This window comes from Nyctibius grandis, chromosome 4 (assembly GCF_013368605.1).
Source record: "Nyctibius grandis isolate bNycGra1 chromosome 4, bNycGra1.pri, whole genome shotgun sequence".
Classification (NCBI taxonomy): Eukaryota; Metazoa; Chordata; class Aves; order Nyctibiiformes; family Nyctibiidae; genus Nyctibius; species Nyctibius grandis.
Window position 1 is genome coordinate 47,119,466 of NC_090661.1, and position 15,883 is coordinate 47,135,348.

Consider the following 15,883-nt stretch of genomic DNA (forward strand, 5'->3'; position numbering starts at 1 on the left):
AAAGTGTGGGAGAGGAGGACAAAGTCAGAGGAGACAACATACTAGCAAAGGTCCTTTGAGGGGCAGAGGGAGGGAATGGCCAGCAGCAAAAGAAGCAGCAGCTAGTAAAAACAAAATGCTTTGCTTCCTGCCTGGGGTTGTGAGGTTGCAGACCAGCAGCTGCCACAGGCCCACTCACTGCTTCTCTGCCTCAGGCATGAGCTGCCTGTCCACTGGAGTTTGCTATGCCATTAAGAGTCACAGGTCTTCACCAAACCTGAGACTGTATTTTGAAATAATGTATTAAAATAATCAGAAGTTTCTCCTGGTCAATATGCTTTGCTAATGTTTACACTTAAAATCCCTACCTCCTCCTTTTCCCTCTACTGCAGCCTTTCCCGTCTGGGGAGCAAGACTGCCAAACGGAGATTCAGCCTCATTTCTTTGGAGTGAACCAACTCCTTAACTCTCTGCTGTTTTGCTTCCCACTCGATGTCTGGCTACACAGTCTAGAAAAGTGAGCAGGCAATACTCACTCTGCTGCCATTTCCTCCCCTTCCAAGTCCCCCCCACAGCTCATTAACTTCCCATTATAAGCTACATGAGCTCTGACACAGCTGTCTGCATAGGAAGATCCTGTCAAGCAGTCCAGCTCCCTGGAGCCAGCATCAACTTCAGGCAGGCGACAAAAGGCCAAGGCCAGAATTCAAGGAAAGCAGCATAGCAAAGAAATTCTTCTGCTTTCACTCCAGGCACTAGGGAACTGGTTAATTCCATGGAAATGCTTCTTCTCTGCCAATACCCTGTTCTGCGGTATTTTGAAAAAATGTGCCTGAGCTGCCCTGATGGTCATTAACTGTATTTCTTAATGCTGGAAGAGGGAATTGCATTAACGCCAACTTCTGATTTACAGTTGTCTTTGTGTAGCATCCTTCTTGCAACTCTTTCCGAACTAGAGAGAACGTGTGTATAGAGTGAAACAGTAAAATCAGTCTTGGAATGGGAAGCTGGCTTCAATCTGACCAGTGTAGAGCAGAACACATCTAGCAGATGTAATATGTTATGAATGTTTTAGAAACTAAGGAAAAAATACATCTATAGTGGTTTGCTGCAAAGTGGCAAGCTGTCAATAAGATAGAGTTATGGGAGGTCGTCCATGTAGATGGAGCTGCTGAGGAGAAGACTCTTATACTCCCGTGGGGATATTACAGAAAAACATACAGGAATAATTGAAAAGAAGCTGATACTTGAAAGAAGCAAGATTTTCTATAGCTGACTGGAACAATGAATATAGGGATTAAAAAGTGAAAAGGAGAGTGAAGTTCTGTTGTTTCCAGGTTCCAATGGAGGAAGTAGATTGGACCTGCTGTGTTGTGTCAATTCTATGTGAAAACAAGTAGTAGAATTCTGCATGAACTGCAGTTTGTGGACAGCAAAGAGTTTATTTTTCTATATAATAACTTTCCGAAGACTCATTTTCTGCTTCCCTCTTTCCCCCACAAACAGAATATATGTAATCTTGATTCCAATGAAGTGAAATTTCTCACTTGTGGAATGTTGTTATTTGTTCAGCCCTAGAGAGTTCACTGGATTTAACATAAATTATATAGATAGAAATGACCTGATAGAGATTGATGTTGGACCTTACCTGAATGTTTAAAGGTGCAGTAAGGTAAATTTACAGTTTCTGCTGTGTTTTCAGAGCTGTATGGTTTTGATGTCCTTATTGATGACACTCTCAAGCCCTGGTTGTTAGAAGTGAACCTATCCCCATCATTGGCCTGGTAAGTCATTCCCAGCTTAATATGAGGCTAGGACTGTTGCTAGAGGTGGTTGTCCTTGAAACTTGTGGTTCTAGGAGGGCATGATTTCATGATGCCTGCGGAGTATTTGTTCCACTGCTGATTGACAGAGAGGACAGTCCTTTGCTTTTCCCTTTGCATAAACAAACTTACTGCAGCAATAGGTTTTGAAAGAACCCAGTTGGGAATCCATTTTCTTTTTAATTATTTCTCCTCCACAGTCCATCATCATTGTTAACACTTCATAATCTTCCATTGTAGATGAACTTTGAAACTCTCGAGACTATTGTGTGGGGTTTCAATCTGCTTGGCTGAGTAGAAACTTTAAGATTTTGGAGTCCAAGCAGAGTACAGACATTATGCTTGAGTATGTATATATATGCTTGGGCTCAAATTTTTGGTCTAGTACTCTCTTTAACTAAAATCTGAAGAGATTGGCCCTTATGTTGACCCTCATACTCTAATGAAATTTGAGGAATTATTTTTGGAGATCTCCAGCTATGTGTGTTTTCTGGACTACCTTTTAGCTTTACAGGAGCACAGATGCACAATACGCTTTTGTAGTGCTGAGTAATATTTCACTTATGATGGTATAAAGAAGCTTTAAGTTATATGTTCCTGGAATAGCCATATCTGACCTTCCTCTTGAATTTTTTTTTTTAACTTCTTTATCCTGCATAGAAAGCTTTTCACACACTGTTCATAACCCTAGTTTCCACAGTACCCATTTTGTTTTCAGGTGCAACTAGAATGTTTCCACAACATTTAATTTCCTGATTTTGTGGTTTGTGCTTCTATATGTACACACTGAATTATTTGCATCCTTTACTACTTAAAATCCTAACTCACATCTGCATCCTTTACTCTGCTTTATGATTGCCATTTTCTTAGTCCAAGCTGTTGGTATCTATCACTGTGCTGTAGAACAATGGCGGATTTCTCTGCTCCCAAGGAATCAAACTTGGCCTGTCTGACCCCACTGGATAAAATATGGATGCTTCCCATCTGTCCCCACTGTCTGATCTCTTCATAGCTATCACCTTCCCTAATAATATATTCCAATACATTAGTACTAACCCATAGGATTTTATGATTTTTATGTGGAAGAGGCATAGCTAATTGTGGTTTTTAAGAATTCTATGACAGCAACCTCTATCCACTCCATGAAATGTAGCATAGATACATTCAAAGAAAACATTTCTAGCCAAGCAGAGCTAAAACAAGGCCATATGTTGCTGCATTAGAAAACTAAAGGTGTGAAAAAGGATAAACAGATTAATCTGTTGCTCTTTCGTCTCTACCAATGTGTTGAAAACTGCCCAGTTTTCCTCCCGAGTTGATTATGTCTGTGTTAAGGACCAATACAAAGAAACTATATTGGCAGATATCTTGGATATTGATGCATTCCTCTCATTTAATGCAAAACAAATAATTCTTCTTGTCCTCTGTTGCATGTGGGGATAGCGATGCTCCTTTGGACCTGAAGATCAAAGCTAGCATGCTCTCAGATATGTTCACTCTTGTAGGTGAGTGTAACAAAAAGCTCCTTCAATCTTTCCCTCATTTAAAACCAATAAAAGGTAGGTTTATGAGCTGCATGTTATTAGATGAGTATAACACAGGACAACTCTAGTTAAGGAGAGCAACTGTATTTAGCACTGGGAAGTTATATGTGGACATTTCAGCTTCAGAATAATCGGGCTGTCTGTGATGCTTAGGTGGTATTAAGAGCCCTTAGTTGGGTATTTGAAGACACTACTCTTTAGAAGGTGACTTCTGTTTAGTGCTCAGAATCAGTATTCATGCATTTTTTAGGTTGAATGTGTGGTTTCTGGTTAGGCTATGTTAGAATTGGAGTCATGATTGTGAAAGCTGCATGACTGACTACTGCACAGCACCTTTTAGGCATCTCTAGTACGTCTTCGTTCAGTTACTTGATGCAACTTACCCCTAACACTAAAAGAGGCAGAATCGTCATCAGGTAGCCTGCTCAGCTATTTAAGAAACGGAGTGTATCTCTATGCTGCTGTTCAGTAACCCATCTTATTGATTTAAGTACTTGGTTTTGAAGCAAGGTTCCAGTTTTATTCAAAAAATGTAATGCGATGTACAGTTTGGGATTAAACAAAGCAAGGTATAAAAAAAGAAAAGCATCCTTTTTGGTCCTTGGGCAGGGACAGGAAGGTCATGTATAGATTGAAATCATTAACAGGAATGCTAGGTTTATATTTCAAGGTTTGCCTGTGTTAAAGTTCTCATGTGGCTTCTGATGCCCACAGGCTTCGTGTGCCAGGATCCAGGCCAGCGGTCAAGCCGGGCCATTTATCATTCATCTGAATCTGTCAGGAGAAATGCATACCAGAAGGTGCAGGTAAGTGACTTCAACAAGCCAGAGCTGAGGAGGACAGCAGGAAAGTCATTCTCATTGAATTTGGCTCACAGGTGAGAGAGCCCGTGAGGTTGTCTGGATTTCTAGCATAACTACAGAAGAGACTCAGGGGATGCACCTGAGCTATGGGCTGTTCAGCCATTTTTGTTTTATTGTGGGCAACAAACTTCCAGAACCCTAGAGCTTTATGAATGTCTCCAAGACCTCCTTCTAGGCAGAAAGAGCTTTTTGCATTTGAAATTTAAGGCTTCTTTCCCATTCACTCCTGGAATCTCTCACTTGCTTTCCTGTGGATCCTTGGACTGAGGCCTCATGTGTCTTGCTGTGATTGTCCATTACCTTTTCTGCTGAGATGGTGCTTTCTTAGCACTGTAATGCTGAAGGGCAGTTATTCTCTATCTCCTTTTGGCTACAGATGGTTTCCATAAATATCTGTGGAAGTGGAGCACTCACAAAAGGCAGGGGTATCCCCTATGTCATTTGGACTTTCAAATGCATTTTTCCTCCGGCAAATAGGCAAACTGTGTATCCTGACGCTCTCTGCAGCTGATGCATATGTTCCTGTGATGAATATGCAACATGGCTGTGTAGCTCAAGTTCAATTAGGAAATGAAAAGTCACTTTTGCTCAGTGACAGAGTACCAATAAACTGTCCATTTTGGCATAGGGAAAACTCACAGAAATTGCAACATTTTGCTTCTTGTAAGACTTGGAGTCTTGAGTCACTGGGAGAGAGGTGAATAGCTGGTGAGGTGAGATTTGAATATCTATAGGATGTGTGGCTGAGTCCAAAGCTTCTAAGGCCAATTTAATAGATAGGGTTTCATACATATTGCTCTGACTGTAAAGGTGCTCTTTGTGGCAGACAAAAGGTACGTCAGATAAATTAGGAACCATTCTGGAAAAAGTAACCTTTTCTCTTAGAGTAATGTGATCAGATCCTGATGATTTGACATCTTCTATGTGAAAAAAAATATACAAGACAGTCTCAGAAAAATTGAGCTGTTAGGAAGCATTGAATTTTAAGGAGGCTTTAAACTTATAGATATATTTTGCTTAAAAAAACACAAATAGGTGTAAAGCCTGGCCAGTTGAAACGTGCAAAGATTCATATGACAGAACAGTGGTTATGAGATGTATTTAACTTATCTTTTGGGACAGGTGTCCCCCATACCTATATTTACCAGGAACAGGTTTCTAATCCACTGATAGTTTTATAGCATGTTTTTCTTAAGTACCTAAATGAAAATCCCATGGCTAAATAGGTGTCTAGATCTTTCCATGGTTCAAGAATGTTTTGGCCTGCTCTTTACTGAATGCATTTTATCTCAGATTGTTGGATCTTTGATACTTCTGTTTCCATTCTCAGTTGCAAAGGGTACTTTGAACCTCTTTTGTTTTTCTTAACTCCTTTGTGATGTCTTCAGTTTTGATCATTCACATAGGCCATCTTTAAATATTTGTACAAGTTGGTTCTTTGGAAAGAAATGCTGATACCAGCATTCTTGGTCCTGAGAGAGTTATTCTGTTTTCTGAGTTTCACCAGACTGGACTGCTGCAAGTTCCTTGTGCAGTTTCTTTGGTTTGACTCTGAGCATTTCTCCCCTGAGGGAAATGAAAAATCTAGCTGCTTCCTTTGTGACTTATTTATTGTTGATTTGGATTTGAGCTCTTTAAATTAATTGTAAGCAATAAATCATGGAGGGGAATGGAGGCAGGTCCCTGCTCGGGGTGGTAGGCGAATCCCATCCCGGCCTTCCTCCCCTCCCCACGTTCCCCTGAAGAATAAGTATGAGGTGCTGGAGCCTGAGCGTCTTCCTGAGCGTCAGGAAGACACAAATCTAGGTAAAGGACCTTCTAAGGGGCTACGTAAACAGAAGCAACCAACTAGAAGGGTTGCAACCAGCTCCAAAAAGGAGAAAAGTAATTGTTGTAGGTGACTTCCTGCTAAGGGGAACGGAGGGCCCCATATGCAGGCCAGACCCAACTCACAGGGAAGTCTGCTGCCTCCCTGGGGCTCCGGTAAGGGATGTAGCCAGGAGGCTTCCTGAACTGGTGAGGCCTTCTGACTACTACCCACTATTAGTATTCCAGGTAGGTAGGGATGAGATTGAAGGGAGAAGTCCCAGGGCAATCAAAAGGGACTTCAGGGCCCTGGGGCGTTTGGTGAAGGGGCTAGGTGCACAGGTTATATTCTCCTCAATTCCTTCGGTGTTAGGTGAAAATAGGGAAAGGACTATGAAAGTCCAACAGATTAATATGTGGCTAAGAGACTGGTGCCGTAGGTGGGATTTTGGGTTCTTTGACCACGGGGTGGCTTTCATGGCACCGGGCCTACTTATTAGACATTGGAACGGGCTGCCCAGGGAGGTGGTGGAGTCACCATCTCTGGATGTGTTTAAGAAAAGACTGGACATGGCACTTAGTGCCATGGTCTAGTTGACTAGTTGACATGGTGGTGTCAGGGCAATGGTTGGACTCGATGATCCCAGAGGTCTCTTCCAACCTGATTAATTCTGTGATTCTGTGAAAAGGACGTTGACCTGTTTTGTATAGACCAATTGTAGAGAAGAACTTGGCAGTAGTATAGCTAGAAATGATAGATTTGAGAACCCTTTCTTACACCATTTGCTCTTCTTGGGCATTGGATAGGAGGAAGGCAGCCCAAAAACCACCGGAGGCAAGAAAAATCTAAGCTCCTATGAGAATACTTTTCTTTTGAACCTACCTCTGCCATTAAACTGGTCTTGCTTGTAGGCCTGATGCCAGATAAGTAATACAGGGTAATTTTTGACTTTCTGCTGATGTTTCTACACCTGTTTTGGAATGTTAAATAGCATCTTGTTTCTCCACAAGAACTGAAATATTGTTGAGATATTTAAATGAAACGGCTTCTGGAATTTCAGGATTTTTACTATTCTTTTTTATCCTCTCTGTTCTATGAACAATTCTACTTGACAGCATCTGTTTCTCCCTAATACATAGCTGTTAAATATTTTCCTCTGGATAACTCTTATCTTACAAAAATAAGAATTCTGGTCATGAGAGTTGAGGTCATTCATCCATTCTGCAGAACTTTTTTCTGTGTGCTTTTGAAAATTATGTGCATGTCCAGATGTGCTCCACAGTTGAGCACATCTGAGGTTAGGATTAGTGCAGCATTTGGAATATATTTGTGGAGGATATGAGGAAGATCTGAACTGAGATGATAGAAGCTGTTAGCTATATCTCTGGGCTTTAGTTATACCCTTCTGCTTTAGAGTACTCACCACTCCTCTGCAACTCGGGCAGGGGTGATACTGTCTTGGAGACACGAGGCTTTTATTCTCTTTGTGTGTCTCTTGCAGCGTCCTGTGTCTGCGCAGTCGCAAACAGCAAACACCAGATTGGTAAGTACCCCTCAGCTCCCTTCACCAATATAAGGGATGCAATTTCAAATGTTACCTTCTACAATACTTTTGGTGCAATTGGTCCCAAAATATATTTTGCAGCTAAGTAGCCTGGTCGGGGGGGAGTGTCAACAAGAATGGAGAAGATGGATAGTTACTGGCATACGTTTCCATGTGGCAAAAGCAAAGGTTGGAAAAACATTTACATCAGTTCTAGCAGTTTAAAAAAAGAGAAGGTGATGCGTGCTGAGAGTCAAGGTTAGCTGGGTCAAATACCTCAAAGTTTTTAAGCCTACGAGTATTTCTGAACTGCATTTTAAAGAAATTGGATATAGGTGTTTAAAGATACAGTTGTCACTGTATCTTCATCAAATGATGAAGACAGTGGCAGCACAGTGTTCTGGATTTGGTAGGTTATTGAAAAGGAAGGTGCAAAACCAAAGGAATATCTGGTGAAAGCAGCAGCAAATAGGAGCGTGACACCAAAATAGAGGGGGAATTTTTGTCATGTGTATTTCAGGGGATGGAATAAGTCTGAATGAAAAGGATAGCCTAGGTGAATCTGTATTGAGAAAATTCAGGTGGCCCCATAAGAGAAGTAATTATTTTCTATGAGACAGTCATCTGAAGGAAATGGGAAAATTTTTAGAGTGAACTGGGTCAAAATAGATACCGAGATAAGAAGGATTTCTTAAAGATGATGGAAAAATGTAGAACTATTGTTAGTGTAAGTCAGACTGATCCACCTTTCTAAGTGTCATATTTGGCACCGTCCTTCCAAGCCATATGGACAAATCAGTGTTAATTTACAATTCTAAGCACCTGGCTGTGTGGGCACACGGTAGACATTATTTTGCTGCTGGGCTTTCTTCACGAACATAATGGTGATTATTTTAATTTTTTTGAGGTTTCCCAGCAGGAAGGGAAGTAGGACAGATGGCATCGTCTTGAGAACCTAATTCATTCTATGCGCTGCCATTTATGTCATTCTGTGTAAGTTGAGCTGAGGCTAAGAGAAAAGTCTCATATTGAATACTGAGGTTTCATAGAGAATAGGAAGGATCTTTGTGCCAACTGCTGTCAGTGCTTAGTATAATTAGAATCATGATGTGGGAACCAGAAATGCTTGCAGAATTTGGAGATAAAACAAAGTGGTTGGATTTATCTATACTTTTAAAGATAAACTGGGTCAAAGAGGAAACCAAATCTTTGTGAAGTTGGAGATATTTCTATGCTACACGCAGAGAGAATTCTGCAGTGAAACACTGAAAAAAGTGTTTGTGCAGGAAGTTCAGTAAAGTTAGAGTTTTTCTCTAGCATTTTGACGTAGTGTAGTTTGTTCTCAGGTAGGAGCCAATACGCTGCCAATACGTAGGCATACATTTTCTGTTTATAATCATTGAAATAATCTCCATTGTATTGAGACAATGGCGATGATTTCATTGAAATATTTCCTTAGTAAAGGCGATCATCTGATAGGATGAAAAATTTCCTGTAACATTCTCTTTGAGCTGCAGTTCTCACATGATGATTGTTATGGTAGTGTCAGGAAATGTTTTTAAGAGGAGGTTACCTAGCAGAGATTTTAGAGGAAGTTACTATGCAAAGTTGTGGAGCTGTGCTTTTGAAATGGAGGAAAGCTTAGGAAGAAGGACTAAAAGCCTTTCAACTTAATGCCATCTACAGCATCAAGCAAACCTGTTTTAACTACTGACATTTTCATTTCTTCTGCAAATGTTTGCCTCCTACCTTCTCATCCAGATTGTCTCGTTTTCTCTTGTTTTATTTAATCAGTTTTCATTAGGCTTAGCAAGAGTGTTTCAGCTGGCACCTGCTATGTCTGTTTTGTCTTTGGATCTTTCTGTGCTGATTTCTGCAGTGTAACCCGTTCTAGTGCAACGCCTGTTGCTTTTGCAGTTGCTTCATCTGCAGATTCTGAATAGCTGCTTGCAATTTCTAATGAAACAGAGAATGGAATTCAATTCCAATAGTACTTACAAATAAAGATACAATCTGATTTTGCCATGAGTTTTATTTGTATCTGAGCAGTGTGGGATAGTCCCCTGGGCTTATCCAGTTTAAGGTTTCTGTCATATTTTTCTCTTCTTTCTAGATTAAAGGGGCTCTCTGTCCATTCTTTGCTCAGCATAATGCTAAAAGAAGATTTGAATTTTGTATAAAGGCATGAGACCTTCTCAGCTAGACTCTTTTAATGCTATTTTCACAGAGGTAGTTTATCTGAACTGGGCCTAAGACCAGCTAAAATGTACTTGAGAACATGTTCAAAGATTTCATTCTTGCTGGGGTTTTAAGATTTTATAATCCTACTAATTTGAAGACACTTTGAATTCCTGTCCTTTGTTAGAATTGATCAGGACTGCCCAGCAATTTAAGAATGATCTTGGAGAGACTGTCTGCAAATTATTTCTTTTCTTATATTTTTAGTTTGCATATGTATGCAAATTTGCATGATGTATCTACGTACATATACAAGATCAAGACCCAGTCAGCATGGGTTTATGAAAGGCAGGTCCTGCTTGACTAACCTGATCTCCTTCTATGACAAGATGACCTGCTTACTGGATGAGGGAAAGGCTGTGGATGTTGTCTACCTGGAGTTTAGTAAAGCCTTTGACACAGTCTCCTACAGCATTCTCCTGGAGAAACTGTCTGCTCATGGCTTGGACGGGCATGCACTTCACTGGGTAAAAAAACTGGCTGGATGGCCGGGCCCAAAGAGTTGTGGTGAATGGAGTTAAATCCAGTTGGTGGCAGGTCACAAGTGGTGTTCCCCAGGGCTCAGTACTGGGGCTAGTTCTGTTCAATATCTTTATCAATGAACTGGACGAGGGGATCGAGTGCACCCTCAGTAAGTTCGCAGATGACACCAGGTTAGGTGGGAGTGTTGATCTGCTGGAGGGTAGGAAGGCTCTGCAGAGAGATCTCGATAGGTTGGATCGATGGGCTGAGGCTAACTGTATGAGGTTCAACAAGGCCAAGTGTTGGGTCCTGCACTTGGGGCACAACAACCCCATGCACCGCTACCGGCTTGGGGAAGAGCGGCTGGAAAGCTGCCTGGTGGAAAAGGACCTGGGGGTGTTGGTCAATGACTGACTGAATAGGAGCCAGCAGTGTGCCCAGGTGGCCAAGAAGGCCAACAGCATCCTGGCTTGTATCAGAAATAGTGTGGCCAGCAGGGCAAGGGAAGTGATCGTCCCTCTGTACTCATCACTGATGAGGCTGCACCTCGAATACTGTGTTCAGTTTTGGGCCCCTCACTACAAGAAAGACATTGAGGTGCTGGAGAGAGTCCAAAGAAGGGCAACGAAGCTGGTGAAGGGTTTGGAGAACAAGTCTTATGAGGAGCGGCTGAGGGAACTGGAGTTGTTTAGCCTGGAGAAAAGGAGGCTTGGGGAGACCTTTTTGCTGTCTACAAGTACCTGAAAGGAGGTTGTAGCGAGGAGGGTGTTAGTCTCTTCTCCCAGGTAACAAGCAATAGAATGAGAGGAAGCAGCCTCAAGTTGTGCCAGGGGAGGTTTAGAATAGATATTAGGAAAAATTTCTTCATGGAAGGGGTTATCAAGGAGTGGAACAGGCTGCCCAGAGAAGTGGTTGAGTCACGATCGCTGGAGGTATTTAAAAGACGTGTAGATGTGGTGCTTAGGGACATGGTTTAGTGGTTGACTTGGTAGAGTTAGGTTAATGGTTGGACTCGATGATCTTAAAGGTCCTTTCCAACCAAAACGATTCTGTGATTCTGTGATCTCTGTTAAGTTTGAGAAGTAGCAAGTTGAGATCCAGCAGTATAGTAACAATAGAATAATAAGCGGTGACCTGAATTTTTCACTTTTTCCCTGTAACTTTATCTCATCGGTGAATTACAGTTCTGTTCTTCTAGTGCAGCAACACAACTGGAACAGGAATCATGGTTCTGGTACCACCGAGGTGTGAAACCAAGTGTATCTGAGGCTTGTGAGTGTGATTGCTGGCTCTGGTACCCCTTGGGTGAGGATTTTTCTGTATGAAATTCTGGCTTTAGTGTTTTTGGGTATGTCTCCTGTTTTTCCAGAAGCGGCCAGGGGTGTAAATACTGGCACTGATGCCTGAATTGTGAGTCCTGCTGTGCTAAAAGCTAGAAATGTGAATACTCACACTTAGTGCCCGCTGGAGTGTGGGCTCTTCAACAGCTAGAGTGTGGAATTGTGAATTCTTGCTATAGTACTCTGGAGTGTAGATTCTGCTGTGAATGGGGTCCTGGAATTTGAATGTAACTTTTTTTTAAAGTAAGTTGAGAGAGAAACATCTGCCTTCACACTGTCTCTACAGCGTACCCGTCCTCTGTCTGCCAGTGATATTGAAATTAAAAACCCGATGCCCTCAGGCGGGGAAAAAGCAACAGGAAGGCAAGGCAGCTCTGTGCTAGGTCTCTCCATGGAGGAGGTAAGTAGGCTATTAAATATCTTTTATTTACCTTGGCTTTCATGCAATATGTGGGGTTATTTGCTCAGCAAAGAGCAAGTGCATGTGTATGAAAAACATGACAGAAGAAGTATGATTTTTGAAACAGAACTGCTGAGTTTTACTGCTGGTACTGCCCTTGCCCTCAGTCATGCCAGGCATATATATGTGTTCCAAGCAGTGATAGACTCCTTCAGAATTTAAATGCAAGATAAAATTGCTTAAGGATATCATATGTACCCAGCCCACTCCCAGGACTGCAGTAACAGTCTTGTCCTCTGAAACTCAGAGATTTTTCCAGGGTTCTTTTTTCATTTTATCTATTTTGTTAGCTATTTTTTTTCTGTTTTTATTCCAAGATAAAAGTTCTTCATCGAGTGAGAGAGGAGAATGAACGGCGAGGAGGCTTCATCCGGATATTCCCTACCCCATTAACATGGGACCTTTATGGGTAAGAATAAGAATCCAACAGGATGGCTCAGTGTTGCACTGATGCTCTGTGTTCGTGGGATATTCTGTATTAGGTATATGTAGATCAACCAGCTTAGCAATCAGAAAAGCACATACTGAGGGTTTTGGTAGAATTTATTTTAGTGTTGAGGATGCTTTTTTCTGATCCCTTGTTTTTAACTGCTGCTGCTTTGCCTAACTGCACCTCATGAAAGACTATCAAGCATTGTTTCTGATGTTGCTTTTCTGTCAGAATAAAAACGTCTTCACTTCAGATAATCCATTCCTGGTATCTGCTTTTACATACTAGAGTTGCACATACCGTGTACTCTGTCATTAAACCACAAACACAATATAGGAGTCATCCTGTGAATTACGCTATATTATGCTTTTCTCATTTTTTTTCCCAGTCAGTAATGTTTCTCTGTGTTTCTTGCCTCACCAGGAACTTCAGCTGAGAAGTGATAGCTCTCCTTTCCTCTTTTCTGTTATGGTACAGCATATTGTCTCAATCCACTTCTAGGATGTTTTTTATAGATCATTTATTTCTGTATTATGCTGCTTTTCATTGTATTGAACTCTATCTTAATACATCCTGTATTTTGTTTTTCTAGATCCTTTTTAGAGCACAAGACATCAATGAACTACATGCTGGCTACACGTCTGTTTCAGGACAGGTAGAAAGCTTTTCTATTTGGGGGGGAGGCAAAGGGCACAAAGAGCATGAAAAAGATTGATTCCTCACTTACCTAATGTTATAAACACCAGTCTGTGATTTACAGGGGTGGTAATAGTTGCACGTTTCTTCTCTAGCATGCCAGTGATTGTGGAGGTTTTGCACATTTTTGCGTTGTGCTTCTGAATCCAAGGGCAAAAAGGACAATACACAAAAGGCAGGGGAGTCGTTGGAGTAAAAAGATGACTATAGACATGAAACACCTTCAAGCAGCTAGGTTTCTCTGTGAAGGGTTTATAGGTGGTCCTTGCTTACCTTTTTTTTCAAATTTAAAGTCACATTAGAGCTTGTCCTCATATAAAGTAAGCACTGAAATTTACTCCAAAGGTGTAGTATCCCTGTCTCTTGACCTGTGCAAGCATGATTTTTTATCTCTTTCTCTGGGTTGTGCTTGGGTGGAAATGACAGTTTGTGCTGCTAGCTGGCTTCCGTTGAGAGTTGTATGCAATATCTTTCATTGTATGTTTAACACCCGTCCTTCTCAATGGGTTTTCTTATCCAAATTTGAGATCCACAATAAAGTAACTACAGAGTAAGGATAAGGTTGCTGATTGGGGAGACAATATTTACAGAAGCTCTTCTGGCATTGGCACTGTACAATATATTTTTTTTGCTGTGTACTTTCAGGGATGTGTCTAGAGGGTAGCTCCGAATGACAGCTTATCCAATTTAAGCCAGACAGGTGCAAGCATCAATTGTAGAACAGCTGCTCAGATTTCCTTTTTTGGAGCCTTTTTTTTTCTCCTTTAAGATAAAACTCACAAGGAATTCTGTAAATTTGACCTTTTCATTGTACATATGAAAGACTTTGTAGTCTTTTTAGTCCAGTTGATTATCCAGAATGGAAGGTAATTTTTGCCATTTTTCCCTTTGTAGGAGCAAGATGAAAGGAGACTTCATCTCTGGGAGATCCCGGTAAATGGCTTCTTAATTGAATAGTTTGTGCTTTGTAGAATTTATTCTAAATTTAGGTTTCCACAGCTTCATCTTCCAAGTCCTGGGTCAACACCTTTTCTACCTGAAATCTGTCAAACTAATTTTAGAAAAGTAAATACAGTGAGCAGAGTATAGCAGCATGTGGAGAGCTTAAGTTAGGCTTCCTACTTTGGCATTCCTACCATATTGATAAGTCTCATCATTGCACTCTCTCGAAAGATCCTGTAATGCGTAAGGGATTTGGACTTCGTATACCCATATGTTCACTTTGCTAGATCTAAAAGATAAGTGGAGCAACAGGAATTTTCTGTGGATGTTCCTACTTACATCATAAAGAGCACTTTGCTGAATCTTTGTGCACTGGCAGAAAGTTACGTTTGTCTTCCTTAAGGAATCTGGCAGGGCTGCTTCTCCCTTGGTTTAGGCAGAACTTGTAGAAAGGTTGTCATTTTTCACTTAGATTATGTTGAAATTCTTCTCTCTGACCAAACAGTAAAGAACAAGCTGGCTACATAAAAAGTTCAGAAGACTGGACTCATCTCCACGTGGTCTCTTCCCACTCCCCTCCATTGTTTTGTGCTCTTGCAATTAAGTTTTCCCTATTGTGCCTTGAGCTGCTGCATGATGATGGACAGATGCTGCTCAGTCATGAAAGCATGACAGTAGATAAGGGCGTTCTGGGGCTTTGAGAGATGATATTCTGTAAAGTACTTGCAAGACTCCCTTCAAACATTTGCAGGCTTTAAATAGAGCAAAGTTAAACTGATCATAAATATTTCTTCCCTGTGTTAGGAAAACTGTTTCTTGAAGAAATTTAATCTACTAAGTCTCTTGTATCATCAGGGAGAGAAATATAAAGGGAGACTGAGGATGTCTCTGTATTATGCTTCCCAGAGCAGGTCTTAATGGAAGGCTGGATATGAGGCTGGAAGCTGTAGACTCTCATGCTCTCTTTTATGAGAGAAAGCTTGTTTCACTGGAGTTACGGAAGCGCCGACGATGTCATGGCAAGGCTAGAGCAGCACGGACAAGATCATCAGGTATGCATGGCTAGAGTCTTAGATGAGAAGCTAGTCAAAAACAAGCAAGCAAGGACTTTTTCACTTGAAATGTGTATGAATGGGGTTGTTCTGTCCTTTGTAGTCCCTAAAGGGATTCACAGGTTGAAGTGAAGTTTTCATTTCAAGTGTTAATAGTTTTCACTTCATTCCTCTTCTGAGCTTCCTGCCGCCTTAGTGCCTAGAATATATTCCCACCATTCCACATCCCCATGTATGTGACTAAAGGTAGTCAATATTTTCTTGAAGATGAGCTTGTGGTGGCATTTGGGGTACCAGAATGCAACAGTATGTGTGCCTCTATAGTCCTCCAGCTTTTCAGAGAAAGATGAGAACTTGGGACCTTCCAGGCTGGTTGTCCTACACAGCAGTGACTCTTAAGCTGTTAGGAAGAGACAAATCCTTCTTACCCAAGCTGATGTGGGAAAAACTTAAAAGGGTACAGAGAAGAATGATCCTTAGAAGTGGCTGTTCCTGAAGCCACTATCTAAACTCTTTCTAGTAGCTAAGTGATACTGACTGCAGTGGGAGAGATTGTGTATTATAAAATGATTGTTGGTGCTATGTTAAGGTATGTGATCTTTGTTGGCACATGTGGAATATAGATTTTGTAGCTTTGTTTTTTCTGACACACAAAAATACAAAAAATGAGTATATATGTCAAGTATGAGTGTATATATATGTCA

The 15,883-nt window shown here is 41.1% G+C and overlaps 1 protein-coding gene across 2 annotated transcripts in view; it reads left to right on the forward strand.

Annotated features, from left to right (window-relative positions):
• Positions 1-15,883, forward strand: part of TTLL5 (tubulin tyrosine ligase like 5) — a 149,972-nt gene that overhangs the window by 48,815 nt on the left and 85,274 nt on the right. For both annotated transcript variants that reach the window (XM_068398796.1, XM_068398795.1), the window contains exons 13-21: positions 1,682-1,763; positions 3,246-3,307; positions 4,061-4,152; positions 7,518-7,559; positions 11,886-11,999; positions 12,377-12,468; positions 13,082-13,144; positions 14,080-14,118; positions 15,034-15,179. In XM_068398796.1, coding sequence (XP_068254897.1) covers positions 1,682-1,763; positions 3,246-3,307; positions 4,061-4,152; positions 7,518-7,559; positions 11,886-11,999; positions 12,377-12,468; positions 13,082-13,144; positions 14,080-14,118; positions 15,034-15,179 — 732 coding nt within the window. The remainder of the gene's footprint in view (positions 1-1,681; positions 1,764-3,245; positions 3,308-4,060; positions 4,153-7,517; positions 7,560-11,885; positions 12,000-12,376; positions 12,469-13,081; positions 13,145-14,079; positions 14,119-15,033; positions 15,180-15,883) is intronic.